Raw genomic sequence first — 15,354 nt, forward strand, 5'->3', positions numbered from 1 at the left:
TAGAAATGTGGCAGGAAAAGGCTAAAGGAGAAAGTAGAAAATGGAAATGTGGCCCCTACAGTATGGAACGTGCAGCAGTAAGGGTAGCCGTTGTCTCTGCTCTCAACGGTCCTAAAACCACGTTGCTGAGTAAAATCTTCAGGTCACCTCCAAACCATGCTGGCCAAAAAGAGCCTTGGGAAGAAGAAAGGCCTCCTAGACACATGCGCTTCCGGGTTTAAGCCCTGGGACCAAGCATGATTGGAATTTTAACTAGTTGTATGCGAGCGTATTATGGATGAAGATGAAATCTACAGATTGAAATAGCTGGAATGAGCCTCTTCCGTAGACTAGAGTTTAGAGTCACCTGAAAGCATTGGCCTGCTCATCACTGATGTGCAGCTCGGAAGATAAATGCTGTACATTTGGAGCTTGAAAGAGTGACTTTCTTTCCGTTGAGGTTTGAGGTTGGTGATGGCAACACCATCACTTCCTTTGGCTACATTTTAAAAGTTGTGCAAAAGTCGCAAGTTCCTTTCTTCTGTAGGCTTTCACTAAAGGGCTTCCTGAACGCGAAAGAAACTCCTCCAATTATTTAAAATGATGTGGAGATTAATGTTTAGAAACAAAAAGCTCACAGGCCTGGTGAGTATGGTAGTAATGCCCTTGCTAATGAAGTTGCTGACTGTAAATGTCCTGTGACTTAAAGGAATTCTTTCTTCGTTTCCATTTTCACAGGGCAAAAGTGACTCAGCTGCCTCCAAGACAAAGGTAGCTGGATCCGCAGAGGTAAGAAGCATTCCTGTAGGTTCGTTTTTTTCCATGTTCACGTGAGTTACATTTTTTTTTTAAAGTTAAACATGAAGTCTTGTTCAGTTTATTGAGTTGTTTCACGGTGCCCAGAGTCCAGCAAGGCAAGCCATGAAGAGCTTTTAGAAGGCTGGACCACTCCACAGGAAAATGTGAATTTTTTGGTATCCTGTGGGGAATCCGAGTGCTTTGTGCAGTAATGTCCTTGTACAGCAGCGGCTGCCTAGCGTGCTAAACTGGGGATGTCATCTTGCGATGCATTATGATTTGAGTTTGATTCTGAATCTGTGCATCACTTTATGTCCAATATTCCTTTTAAAACTATGATGTGCCTTCAAAATAAGCTGGAATTACCAGAGGCAGAAGCGAGCCATGACAGCGAGGCAAAGGTGGGTGCTGAAGCTGCCCGGGGCTGTGTCTGCCCTCGCGGTTTGCGGGTTGGTTGCTGACTCGTGTGTGTGGCTCAGCAACAGGTTTTCTAGGAGTTAGGACTAAAATAGATAATTTTAGATGGAGGTAGATTTCTCCTATTTCAAGTATCTATCTGGTTTTAATACCTTTATTAACAAAACATTTTTGAAGATAGTTTACTGGCTGTTTTCAATCCCTTTGGGCTGGATCATGCAGGTGAAATGTAATAAGTCAGTAATCACGCCACGTGCAGTTGTGATGCTATGGGATTGGTCATCCTTGGAGCCGCGCCTCTGCAGTGGTCACCGCAGGCTAAATGGGTCTGCTCCCTGTAGGTGCCAAACGGGTCATTGGAAGTTGGTTTCTGGTTGAGCTTATTCTCATCTACGCTGATGTCTTAAACTGTGCTGTAGTTCGTGTGAAACAAAAATACTCCTGATTTTCTGGCAGCTTTCCTGAAGCTAAAAAGCAAAAATACAATAATAAGGTTAAAAAGGTCTTCTGAGGACAGCATGAGCTCTGCCACAGGGGTCTTGCTGGGCAGCGGGTGGCCCTCGGAGCTGCCCAGGGAGGGCACTGCACAAGGGTGTGGCTGCGTTTTCTCAGCGCGGTCGCCGGGGCCTGCAAGTACCTGACGGGAGAGGCCGAGTCCCACCTGGTTTTAGGTGGTCCCAAATCCTGGAGGAGAGGTCCCTGCTGCATTCCATTGCCAACAATGCTTGACGCTTGAATTCCACTGTTTTAATTTTTCAATACTTGTGGTACTACTCTCTGGGTCTGAACGCATTTTGCATAAGTTGAGTCTCCTTATTGGACGTGGAACTTGTGTTTTGTACGGTTGATGGTGACTGTGCAAAGGTGATGAGTGGGCACACAGAATCTCAAGCTGGTTCTGACTATCTCAGCTAAGGGGTTAGGCAAATGACTGACTCCCCAGTTTGGATTACATCCTAACTTATATCAACTCAGCAAACAAGGCCTGCTGGCGTGGGAGGAACACAGTCTTCTATTCCTTTCTCATAATCTCTTGTCAGTCTGGTCCATAATCTATTCAAGAAAAAAAGAGTCAGGCTGTAATTGGTGATTCTTAGCAAAACTTGATGTGGCTTTATCCAAATGTGTGACGAACTGTGTTTCTTGGCAAATGAAAAGTTTTATTATTATCTATATCATCCCAATTCACACCTAGCCTGAGCACTCTACAGAAAGATGACACGTTCCAGTACTGGGTGTTTCTCCTCTCTTGGTCATAGCAGTGAATGCTGGGCCAATGGCACAAGCATGGGTCTGGTGGGTGCTGCACACTGAGTTCAGGGCTGGGGTAGGGTGTGGGCGCCCTTGGAGAGCCGTTCCTTCCTAAATTAACAGCCAGGTCGGCCAGGTGTTAACCATAAGTGCCATAGTTGGAATTGGAAAGTGTTCCCAGGAGAGCAGCTGTTTCTGCCAGGACACTGCGTCTGGTCACATCCTAGGGTCAAAGCATGGGAGAACCCCAGGAGCCATGTGGCCACAGGGTCTCTGTGGGCTGAGGGCCAGCAAAATCCCCTCCACTGCCTTTAGCCTTGGAGCAGGTTAAACTCCTGGCAATGTTCCCAGATTCGCTTTGAATTTGATAGGCAGGAACCCCATAGGTTTAGGATAAAAAACGCAAATCAGATCTCACACAGCATCACCCAGGAGCAGTCCAGAAGTCTGACAAGGTAGGAAGGCAGCAGTGAATGCCAAATGAAGGCTTTAACTCTCCCTCTGCTGATCATTCTGGTTTTTTCCCCCCCTCTCTTTCCCTCCCTACCCACTCCTCTCTGTACATAATTTTTAAAAAGACTCCACGAAAGTTGATGTTCAACAGATTGTTATACCAGGTTAGAGGATTCCAGGGTCTTCCGCTGAAACTCCTAACACAGACTGAGCCTCTGAGGCAGAGGCAGGTGCCCCTGCTGCTTCGCTAAGCAACATTCAGCTGCTCACCAGGACGGTCCCAGAAGCATGGATGGCACTAACACAGCACTCAGCGTCTTTCATGGATTTTGCCTAATAAGTCCTGCAAGGTGCCTCTAGTTCCACAGCTAATTGTATGTCCTCTTTCTCCATCATGATTTCACTCTTTATGTATTTGCCTTTATAAAAAATGAAATTTTAGAAGAGACACAAAGGAGGTTCCAGTTCCAAAGGGAGGATGTTTTCTTTTGTCCACATCCAACCTCAACCAGAACAGGGGGAGTTCGTCCCGGGCCACTGCTGCCCGCTGAGGCCCTCTCTGGGTCTCCTCCTCTTTTTTCCCTTTTCTTACAGCTTCGAAGTGAACACACATGCCCTGCGTTATAGAGCTGCATTGATCTGCCACCTGTCAATTGTGTGGGACTTGAATAAAGAAAAAGTAATTGTTCCTCAGATTTCCAGCTATTGGAAGGACAGAAATGTGAGCACTCTTATTACGGTGCAGTGGTGGCCAAGGTAGCGATTTTACACGTGGGGACACAGAGGCAGACTCCAGTCGCGGAACAATAAAACCCCCAAGGTTTGCACCCAAACAGTGAGAGCAGGCTCTGCCGTGGTTAGCAATCCATGCACACGCTCTGTCTCGGCCGGCTGCCTGACACCAGGGTGTGTGTGTGTGTGTGTGTGTGTGTGTGTTTGTGGAGGTGTTGTCTTTAGTTCTTAATTTGGGAAACAATGTGTTCTTCTGTCAGGTAACTTGATAGGCAAATAAAATAATGACGTGACTCAAACTCAGTCCTTTGCAAAGCAACTTAGGGAGCTGCAGTGCGGGAGTGAAGCCTGGAACATTGTGGACACTCAACACATTCTGGCCGAATGTTCACCCTTCCTGAGTCCCTTTGAGGCTTGCTGGCAAGTGGAGCCCAGCCTGAAGGGTTCCTGGGTGACAGCAGCATCCCTTAGCTGAGTCACAAAATTAATTTTCTGACTAGGATCCTGAAGGGAGCACGAGTTGGCTTCTCCTTCCGTTTTGTCTTCCTCTAACCATGCTCTCACCTCTGGACCACACTGATCCGGGCCACACTGATCTGCGCGGCCTTTGTGGTCTTGGCTAGAGGGGTGATTTTTCTGTTTTCCTCTGTCTTTTTCATCAAAGCGTTCCATGCCTCTGCCTTGCAAGCTGAAGTGTGTGAGACGGTAGTCGCAGGTGTATTTGGCTTTTTGATGGCGTTGCTCATAGGGAGGTGATAGGCTACACTAAAAACTGGGCAGAATCTCGGTAACAAAATTTAAGAGTCTGGTTCTTCAGTCTGTTTCCAGAGACAAAAATTCCAGTGTGGAGCCGTCTCTTCCTGCAGATAGCTGAGCCCTTCCTCTTTGCTAGGGCAACCCCTAGGTAAGGGAAGGACCTTCATTCACTCTTGTGGCAGCAAGTTGGTGCAGACATCTGGGTGCAGCAGGGCTCGGGAGTTGGGAGGCATGTTCCTTGGACTTGTAAACAAAGCCAAGGGAGGAGAGGCACGTTAGGCCCGCAGGGCCATGCAGCTGGGTGCAGACACTGTGGGGTGAGTGGGGTGCTGAGGGAAGCTTCTGGAACAGGGGTGGCAGCAAAAGGAGATACTTGCAGCTAAAAAGGAGCACCTTGCAACCTCTGTGCTGTTGTGCATTCTATCCCTGAACAACCACTGAAGAGACAAATTCCTTTTCCTTTCTGTAGTTACTTGAGTCACTGGGTGGGCTTTCAAAATCTGTGCATTGCACTTCAGCAGAAAATAGTGGTGTGATCAGGGTTAGAATTTGAGCTAGAAAAATCCTTCGATTGAGGTCATACTTATAAATGTCTTTTTGGGATAGCTGGAGAAAAATCAAAAATTAATTTCAGGAAAAAAAATGTAGATCCAATGTTTTATCATATTCAGCTATAGCCCACCTCCTCACTCCTTATAGAAACAGGTAGGATTTTCAGAAAGAGTTTGAAAGGAAAACACACATGCACACAAATCCAAAAATTACCAAGGCTTTTCATTCAGTTGTAGGATTATATGTAATTTTTATTTTCTTCATATTTTTATAATTTCCAAAGAAATCTATATTGCTAGTACAAGAATTATATTTCAAAGTTAAATATAATTTAAGTTATAGGCTTAAAGTTAAGGCTCAACTTATTCTAAAAAATTTTTAAATAGCACTATTATCATTGGGTGATGATACAGTACGGATTTAAGTTATTCAATGTATCTTGGGTTTAGTGACGTGGATAGGTCTTGTGTCTCAGGCAATTTCACCAATTGAAGGTATCCTCTATTCACTGACATGAAAAGAAGTATTGAATCCATTAATCGAACAAGTCACTGCCACTTACCAGTGCAACCCAAAAGACGTCATCATGATAATTATACACCTCAGGCTACCCAAAGGGAATGTTTTGTTTGGAATTTGTAATTCACCCTGAGAATTTCTTACATCATAATCACAGCCATTATGACATTGACCTTCAGTGAACTAGAAAGTGGTTAACTGTTTTGTTTGTAACAGGCTGGAGGACCGTGTCACCGTGAAGGGAGCATATGCTCAACCTCCCTTACCCTGTTCAGAAGAGCTGCTAGTCACCGAGTGCCTGCCATTGCCCCAGCCAATTTTTTCATAATCACTGTTTCTTTATATTACTTTTAGTATTGCCATTTTACAGATGAGGAGATGAAGCTCAAAACAATTATGTAAATCGCTCAGTCATGCATCTAAAATGTGATGCTTAGCCCCGTGTCTTTCAAAAAAGTAAGATGCTCTTTGAATTTTCTTACTGAAATGCCAGTTCCACATCTTACACCTTCTACACCACTTTGAGCCAGCACTTTCTAAATCAAGGTCTCAGAAAATAAGAGCTATTGGGAATGATGGTTATCCTTTATAATCTACTAAAAGTTAAAGTCATTATCTTGCAATTACTGCAGGATTTATTGAGCCTCTATGTGTTGGTGCACACTGAGCCTGTCCCTGGGCTGCGGATGTAATAAGGAACCTATTTCATCCCACACTAAGCGGGCAGCAGGGATCTTGGAGGTGGGAGCAGGTGCAGGGGCCACAGCTAAGGAGGGCTGACTGTGCTTGTGGCCGTGGGTTGTCACCACGCGTCCCGGAGCGTCCTCTGCTTGAGGGCTGGTGTGTTGGGTGCGCCTGCTGACCTGCAGCCCTGGCAACATCTGGGAGCTTCCTATGGCACTCGGCTTTGTGGAGTCCCGTGTCAGGAGCACTGTTGATGAGTCCAGAGATGCCGCACATACTACCCATGCTGGCTGGTCACGTGGAGGCTCACTCCAGGGCTGTGGTTCTCTTCACGTGGCCTAACTTCTAGGTCCTTTCCTTGTTCAGCACAGTGGCTGTTCCTCCTGCCACCTGCTCTGGAGCTGGCAGGGAGGAGAAAGCCACAGGCTGCAGCTGAGAGACCCAGGCGGGGTCGCCCCATTGGCCATTTGGTCTTGGGAAGGTCATGCCACCTCCGTGGGTGTATGTTGAGAGGACAGAACTCGGTAGAGAACATCAAGGCTTGAACATGTGAATGCAGTGAATGCCAAATGAAGGCTTTAACTCTCCCTCTGCTGATCATTCTGGTTTTTTTTTTCCTCTCTCTCTCCCTCCCTCCCCACTCCTCTCTGTACATAATTTTTAAAAAGACTCCACGAAAGTTGATGTTCAAGGCTGTGGAAGTGCTTTGTTGTTCCTGCATATGTGTGTTGATTCACATGTATATGAACACACACGTTGTGTAGTGTGTAAATGTGTGAAATACGTAGCATGTGACTGTAGCATGTGTTTACACAGGTGCTTGCATGGATGTAGGTGTCACTGTGGTGGCCGCTGTCCGAGTCCCTGTGCCACATCTTCCTCGCATTGTCAGGGGTTGTGGGCTCATGGCTGCAGGCTCCTTCTGGTTTGTTTTTCACAGCGTGAGAGCACCCGGCTGTGCCTGGGGAAGTGCAGCCACACTCAGTGTGGTCAGTGACAGGGACCCTGACTCCTCCCCAACCCCCTGCTCCCTGCCCCACTCTGCTTCCCTACCTAGGCCTGGGGCATGGCCTCCAGCCTTCCTGCAACCACCCTCGCCTGCCTTCTCACTGTGGCCAGATTTCACTCCTTCAGCTTCACTGAGCTGCCTTGTGAGGAGAGAAGTGCGGGTCCCATGCTGTTAGACCTGATCCCCGCATTCCAGCACCTCCTCAGGGCTTGCCGTTCTTGACACCTTCCTTTAGGGAGCATCCTGCTCCTTGGCCACCCTGGGGCAGAACCTCCTACCCTTCCTCCCACCTCACAGTCTTCCTCTTCAGGCACCTCCTGGTGTTCTTCCCTCTGCCCATCACTAAAATGTCCCTGGCCTTCAATGATCCTGACCACATTGCGGTGTGCAGTGCCGTGGCTCTTCCCAGCCCTGAGGTGGGGCTCAGCCTCATTTCTCTCACCCTCTGACTCATGCCCTCCCCAGTGGGAGTGGAGTCCCAGCACCACATGGTCCTCAGAGCGGGGAGCGACGCAAGGCACGGGGCACTCAGAAGCCCCGCACATGGCAAGTCCTCACGCTCACAACTCCCCAAACACTTCACATTCTTTATAGCTGAAAGACAAGAACCCTGACAGAAGTTGCTTTACAGCAGGTCATGGACAGTGTTGTGTCGACCACACAATTCAGCATTTGATGGTGGACATGGACAAGGCTGGTTGTGCCATCGTGGATCTGAAAACAATCTTTAAAGGACTGCTGGGTGCGCCTCTTTCTCGAGGTACATGGACAGGCACAGCTCTGGATTTGCTGGGATTGTTTGCACTTGGTTATTATCATGGGACCCTTGGGACTTGATTTGTAACAGCGAACTAACAAGGTCATCGCCGTTCATCTGTGTGGTGCCTCGCTGCTTACAAAATGCCTTTTCTCAATGCTCTGATCTGTACAGGGAGGAGGTAAAGAAATTGACAGCTCTTTCTTACTAACTTTCGGTGTCCAAGGTTGTTCCCCCAAGGAAGTCCAGGTTTCCCTTCTTTGCTCCTGTTTTTCCTTTGCTTTTCTTTGGTAAATCCTTATAGAATACTGACTATGTTCTCAGCACCTTACAGTGCCAACTCGTGTGACCCTCACACCCAGAGGAAGTAGTCACTCTCATTACTGCTCTCTCCCATTCTACAGATGAGAGCATGGAGGCAATTAAGTTGTACCAGGTGACACAGCCAAGTGGTGGAGTCATGGATTTGAACCGAGCCGTGTGGCTTTAGGGTCTTAACTGTGATTCTATGATGTAGACATTTACTGAAATCAAAGATAATTTACTCTTGCAATTTATTTTGTGGAAATCACATTTTTCCATTTTCTTAATGTAACCCTTTAATGACTCCAAAAGAATTTAAAATTATTCTTAACCTTGCTTTTTCCATGCTAAGTGAATGCCCCCTGACGGCTTCAGCTAAACCTGGAAACCAGAACCTGTAAGGCAGGAAATGTGTTTCCTTCGATGATGCTGATACTGCTGCTGGGACTTCTCCGTTACTGGGTCCCAAATATTTTTAGTTTAAGACTCTCTGTTTGAAATTTAATGACAATAAATTACAGACCCCACCTTATAGTAGCTATATTTTTGCTATCCATGCATTGAGGAGAGCGGCTGAACCCATCAATGACTTCCAAAGAAAACTGGACTTTATTCATGCTTGCAGCTATTATCACAGAAGCATGTGAAACCGTTTCTTTGACCCACGGAAGGTCACCTGTGTACCTGTGTTTCCACCTGCGCTCTGCGGTAGCCTTGGTGCCCACAGGCCTCAGATCTCGTGGTGCAAGGCTCAGGGTCATGGCTTGCTCCCTTTTCCATGTTGACTCCTGAAAGTCGGGGCAGGAGTGAAGGTCGTTTCCTGGGAGTGGACCGGATGGGAAGGTGCTGTTCCTTCTCTGTGGAGCTGTTGATTTATTTACCTGTGAACTGGGAGCAAACAGGACTTTCACGTGAGGCTGAGTGAGTCTCTCAGGGACCGCGGTGCACAGCAGGGTGTAAGCCTGGTGCTGGCTTACAGCTCGGTGCAAGATCCTGAGTGATTCGAGATCAGCTCCATAAGGGAAAATGAGGCCAGTTTCCCAAGATACTTTCACTTAAGAACGTGACTTTACACACTCCATGTGCTAGGGACCACGCCAGGTGCTGTGGGGGAATTTGAACTTCATGTTCCCTCCTCCCTTTAACATGCACACACACACACACATGCGCATAGACATACAAACACACGTACACTGCATGCACACATGCATACCGATTGCCTTAGACATACAAACACACTCATGGACAGTGCATGCACACACATGCATACCGATTGTCTTAGACATACAAACACCCACGTGCACACTGCATGCACACACTCATGCATACCGATTACCTTAGACTTACAAACATACATGCACACTGCATGCACACACACATGCATACTGATTGCCTTGAACAGTGCTAAGGTTGAGCCAACAGGGCTAAGTGGTAAAGAGCGGCCACAATTTGGTTTTGCGTCTGAGGGAGAATGTGGTAAAACGTGAGGAGACAGAGGGGTGGACACAGGGACACCACTGTCCTAGTGCCTGGGCTGTGTGGCCTCTTTGGGCCTCAGTTTCCTTTTGGTGAAACCAGTACCTAAGGTTTCTGTCACTTGTCTTGGTCCAGATGGGACAGACCGTGTACCTCTGTGGTGACACCAGGGCCTCCCTGTGACAGGGCCTACTTCTCACTCCTGTCTGCAAGGCTTCTTTCCCATGAGGTCACCGGCAGGGCTATCCTTGGCCACTTTCTCAGAGGTCCAGGGGGCTGGGAGACAAGGTTACCCCATCTGGAGCTCTACCCTCCCTGGGCTCTTTGTTCTCGCCATGAAACTGAGGTGCAGGGGATAACTTGCGCCCTCCACAGTGCCTCAAATGCCGGGAGACATTTCCCTTCCACTCCATTCCCAGCGGATAGGACACAGCCATACAGTCCCGCCTTCCTATCTCCCGGGGCCTAGGAAGGGGAAAGGTACAGCTCACTCCCAGCGGTGTCTTCAACAAAGGCTAAAGTCATCCGTCTGATTCTCTATGGGTCCAAAGATATAGAAGTGAACTACTAGGTTTTCCAGAGGAAGACACAAAATATTGCTTCCAGGCTGAGCTGCTGATGGTCTAATGGATACACGAAACAGATGCTTTCAACTGCATGGTGGTTGTTTATTCTTTGGGCTGAATTTGTGAGCATTTTGGTTCTGCTGCTGGAGGATGGATGCTTACATGACAACAATAGCAATGCTTTTAAAGCCGTAGGCAATACACAGTGATAGCTGCTTTTCACCAATTAGCTGGAGATGTTTTCAAAATAATGTCTTTGAAAATGTATTTGGTAGATGAGTAAGCCAAGATTGTTATAAAGATTTCCCATGGCATAAAATAAAAGGTGGCCAGGTGGGGTGGCCCATGCCTGTAATCCCAGCACTTTAGGAGGCTGAGGCGAGTGGATCACTTGAGGTCAGGAGTTTGAGACCAGCCTGGGCAACATGGTGAAATCCTGTCTCTACTAAAAATAAAAAATTTAGCCGGATGTGGTGGCACGTGCCTATCATCCCAGCTACTTGAGAGGCTAAAATACGAGAATTGCTTAAACCCGGGAGGCGGAGGTTGTAGTGAGCCAAGATCACACCACTGCACTCCAGCCTGGGCGACAAAGTGAGACTCGGCCTCAAAAATAAATAAAAGGCAATTTCTTGCCATCATCACCATGACAACATTCAGTTTACAAACTCACATCCACCTGTGATTAAATGCCATTAAAAATGAAAGGTTTCCACTGCAAACCCTCTAGCTCTCACACGACCACCATTTAGCCAGAGACCAAAGGCCTGATTGATTTTGCTAATGCACTTTCAAAAGTACCAAGTCCTGGAAAATTTCCTTTTAATTCTTATGGAAGTTTGGATTGAGTTGCATTTAGGATAACTGTAAATACAGATACCAAAAACCAAATCACTGTAGTTGAGGATTATTCAGACCCTTTGCGTCTCCATTTCCCCCATCCGATTCTCCTTTCCCCAACTCAGTATCCATGCACGTTGCCATCAGGTTGGAAATAGGAAGAGGGATTGCCAGTGAGCAGGCTATTTTAAGCAATTCCAGCAAAATATGTGGTGCAGGAAAGATGAGCATTTTTGGCCGAGTCATTTTCAAGCTTTCCCATGGCTTGCAGTAATCTAACCTATGCTGGTTTCCTGTTGCCAGGAATGATAGAATCGACCTGGAGTCCTCACAGTCTCAAACCAGAACGGATGGGGGCGGGGGTGGTGCTCACGTACTCTGTGCGATGATCTCATCATCCTGACATTCAGTAGATAGCTTTGGTGAGTTCATCTTTGATGTAGTTCAATTGCTTTGCTTGACCCTTGGGTATTTTTTCTTTGGGGATTAGACCAGCTCAATATATCCTTAAAAGAAGGTGTTTACACAGTTGTAAACACAATGTTTACAATTTCTTAAGAAGCCTTTTAATTTTACTCTGTGTGCAAAATAACCTAGGGAAATATTTGTTCACCAAAGTGAGCCCACCTTCGTCTCTCCAAATCGCCATCCCCAGGGGCCACTGATTTGCCTAAGCTGGGAACACTTCCCTACATGAGCTGCGCATCTTTGCCAACCGATTGAGTAGGTTACAGACAGCGAAAAGGAACCTTCCATGTTCATTCCTGTGTGTTTGAAACAATACCGGGACCCAACACCACACCCTCAAACAAAAATTTAGTAAAAGTTTCCAAATCTCAAGCCTGAATACTCTATATTTTAAAATTGAAAAAGTATTTATGAAGGACCACAGAGTTAAGTTTTCAGGAAAATATATTGTCCTCCTTTGACACTTAGAAATCCCGTGCAGTAGGGCTTCACAGAGCACAAACCTCTCTGTACGATGGTGGGAACGGCACTGCGTTGACCACTGGGCGGGGATACGGACTGGGTTGCCGCTGCGTCTTCCGCAGGAGCTGAGGCTGCAGCTAGTGGTAGACGATGTAAGAAGACATCACCAGTGTGTTTCCAGGAAGCAGGAGTGCCTATTTCTGTGAAAGGCTGCACATGTATTTTAAGATCCAGCATTTTCAAAGAGGTGAAATGTGGATGTGCATTCATTTTAGGGAAAAGAAACAGAACTGAGATTGTTTTAAAGCTCCTGATGATTTGACCGAAGTCAAGGCTGAAACACTCCCGCAGTGCTGAGACCCAAATAAAATCACGCATGCGAAATTTGGTGAGACTGGAAAGAGTCTTAGTTTCTGTTAATCTCCCGGTGTTATTATTTTGTGCCAGCAAAAGTAGCAAAAGGTAATTGAGAAATTTTGGAAGACAGAGGCATTTTCTTCTGTTGCCATAACTTGGCCTGTGAACAAACCGTGCTCTCTTCTCAAAGTAACAGCTCAGAAGTGTGACCGTTCTGCTTAGAACGTAATATTTGCCAACGACTCCAGAATAGAAAAAAAAGTGTATATCATGGCAGATGTATGGCATATGTTTCTAAAGATGTTATATTATAGATTCTTAATAAAGTTCCTATAGTGGAAACTAGGGTTAATAAAAATGATACCTTAGGAAATCCCTCTGAAGGACTGACCAAAGCTCCTCTCCGTTGTTATTTACCTCAAGTATGTATGTATCTGTGTAGATCACACACACCTGCACACACACAGGCACACACACACACACACACACACACACACGAATGCAACATTGACCTGGATAAATGAGTTTTAATCAGCTCTGCATTCAAAGGAAAGAACATACACCATGTGTGCTCTGGAAGCCACAAAATGGGTGAAAAGTTGTTTTGGTAGAACCCGTTTCCTGAAATGCAACCACTGGAGAAAGGACAATTGCACTTCGACTATTTCTGTCTGATTGGGAAGGAAATATTCTTTATCTCAATGTCTTGGAATAAGGAAGGTGTGGACAGGAGCCCGTCTTTCAGCACCACACTGCCCTAAATCAAGGTCATTTCTATCCATTTCAGTCTTAAATTTCCTCTTTGCCTTTGATTCCTTCTTTTCACGTCCTGTGTTTTTATATCTGTTTATTTCCCTACCTGCATCCTTAGCCATGACCTCTGTTGTCTGTTATCTCAAAGGCGATTGTCAGTTGGTAGGTCTCTTCTTCTGCAGCTGTAGGTTTTCAGAGAAGGCTGTTTATGTATTAACAAGAAGCTATACCAGTAAGCAGAGGAAACTCCGCCAGTGTCCTGGGTCTGACTCTGAACCTGCCGCCTGCGCTCAGCAGCTGCCAATCACATGGAGCCCTGGACACTTCTGGCGGCACCAAGGCAGGGCTCCATGGCAAGTGAAAGCAAGAAAGGGGCCGATGTTCTGGAAATGTGGGAACTCAGTTTTGATCAGGAAAACAAAGCAAATGTTTATGTTAGCCAGAGAGAACATATCCGAGTTAGCCCAGGAGGAGGTTGGAGACAGAGCGTGCGTGCACGTGCACGTGCCTGCCTCTGGGGCAGAGGCATCATCTGAAGGGGTAATACAGGGTGATGCCATCCTTGCACCCTTGGTGTGCATTCATTGACCCAGCGCCGCCTAAAGAAATAAGCAACCGTTTTCATTCACCTTCCTCCTACCACTGGCTCCTCCTTTCTGTTTAAATGACACAGAGAAGGACCGAGGTGTCTTTTCATGTGCTGCTAAGGCACGTTGCCAGCCTGGCTGTGGGCAGGTGTGCATTGGCGAGGACCTCAGGCCTGCCCCTCAGAGTGTCTTTGGCGGTTTCTGACGTTTGATTGACTCCAAGTGACGCTTCTGCTTTGCCGGCTTCTGCCAGATGTTGTGTTCCAGCCTGCTGGGATTCGGAGCAGCATGAGTAACTTCACGTTCGCATCAGAGGAGAGGGCCAGCCTTGGGGCTGAGGTTTTCTCAGCTTCTCTCCTTTGCTTCTGAGTTTGCAAAGGGGGTGTTTTGTCTGCAGCCAGAGCATTTTCACCTCACAGCTGGTGCCTGTGAGGGGCAGGGCTCCTGGCTTGGGAATCTGTGGCTGCCCGGAGAGGGGTGAGGGGAGGGAAGAGGGGCTGTGCGGTGCAGCTGCCTGGTGAGGGCGGGCGCAGCAGCCCAAGAGGTGATAAAAGGAGTGGCGGCTGCCCTGGCAGAATGGCTGGACGGCGAGGGGAGCCCGGCCCCAGGGCCCTGGGGAGTGCATCATGATGATCAGGCTGCCGCACAAGAAGCTGCAGAGACTGTTCCTCAGAAAGGTAAGGGAGGGCACGGGGGAAATGGGGGTCCCGGGGAGCTTGGCAGTTTTTATTTATTGCCGGGAAATCACAGGTGTGACAGAGCTTGAGGGGCCAGGGGCAGGCTGTTTTCTGGGCAGAGTGAAATCTCACAGATCATGAACACAGGTCTCGGAGCGGTGCCAAGAGCAGGTCCGTGTGTCTGGCTGGCCGAAGTTTGCCTTGTTTTTAATTTATCTTGTATTTGAGCCCAAGAAAACTTACTATTTCTGTTCCCAAGTGTATTTTCACAACTGAGGGGAAGGGTGTCCGGAATTTTTCTGCAAGTGCAGAAGCAAAGGGGAGAAAATGACAAAGCTGACGTTCATTTTTACTGTTACTCAAAGGTAAAGTTTTGGGTGAAGAGAACCAACTCATCAAGAGCTAGCAGTTTGCCCTTTAAAAAATTGTTTCTGCTTTTTTTTTAATGGTGAAATGTGTGTAAGATGTTTCAGTTTTAACCATTTTTAAGTGTACAGTTCAGTGGCATTAAGTACATTCACACTGGGCAGCCACCAGCACCACCATCTCCAGGACGTTTTCATCATCCCAAACTGAAGCTCTGTTCCCATTAAACACTCCTTGTTCCTCCCACCCTTGAGGTTGCCCATTTTATTTTAGTATTTATTTTTATTTTATTTTTTGAGACGAAGTTTCGCTCTTGTTGCCCAGGCTGGAGTGCAATGGCGCAATCTCGTTTCACCACAACCTCCACCTCCTGGGTTCAAGCGATTCTCCTGCCTCTTAAGTAGCTGAGATTACAGGCATGCACCACCATGCCCAGCTAATTTTGTATTTTTATTAGAGACGGGGTTTCTCCATGTTGGTCAGGCTGGTCTCGAACTCCTGACCTCAGGTGATCCACCCACCTTGGCCTCCCAAAGAGGTGGGATTACAGGCGTGAGCCACTGTACCCAGCCGAGGTTGCCCATTTTTAAGT

General features: G+C 47.1%; 1 protein-coding gene across 1 annotated transcript in view; it reads left to right on the forward strand.

Annotated features, from left to right (window-relative positions):
* Nucleotides 1-499: 499 nt before the first annotated feature.
* Nucleotides 500-15,354, forward strand: part of RPS6KA2 (ribosomal protein S6 kinase A2) — a 358,054-nt gene continuing 343,199 nt past the window's right edge. Inside the window, exons 1-2 of the mRNA XM_033234244.1 lie at nucleotides 500-624; nucleotides 718-768. Coding sequence (XP_033090135.1) covers nucleotides 580-624; nucleotides 718-768 — 96 coding nt within the window. The 5' untranslated portion in view covers nucleotides 500-579. The remainder of the gene's footprint in view (nucleotides 625-717; nucleotides 769-15,354) is intronic.

Source organism: Trachypithecus francoisi, unplaced genomic scaffold, assembly GCF_009764315.1.
Source record: "Trachypithecus francoisi isolate TF-2019V2 unplaced genomic scaffold, Tfra_2.0 Lachesis_group15, whole genome shotgun sequence".
NCBI lineage: Eukaryota > Metazoa > Chordata > Mammalia > Primates > Cercopithecidae > Trachypithecus > Trachypithecus francoisi.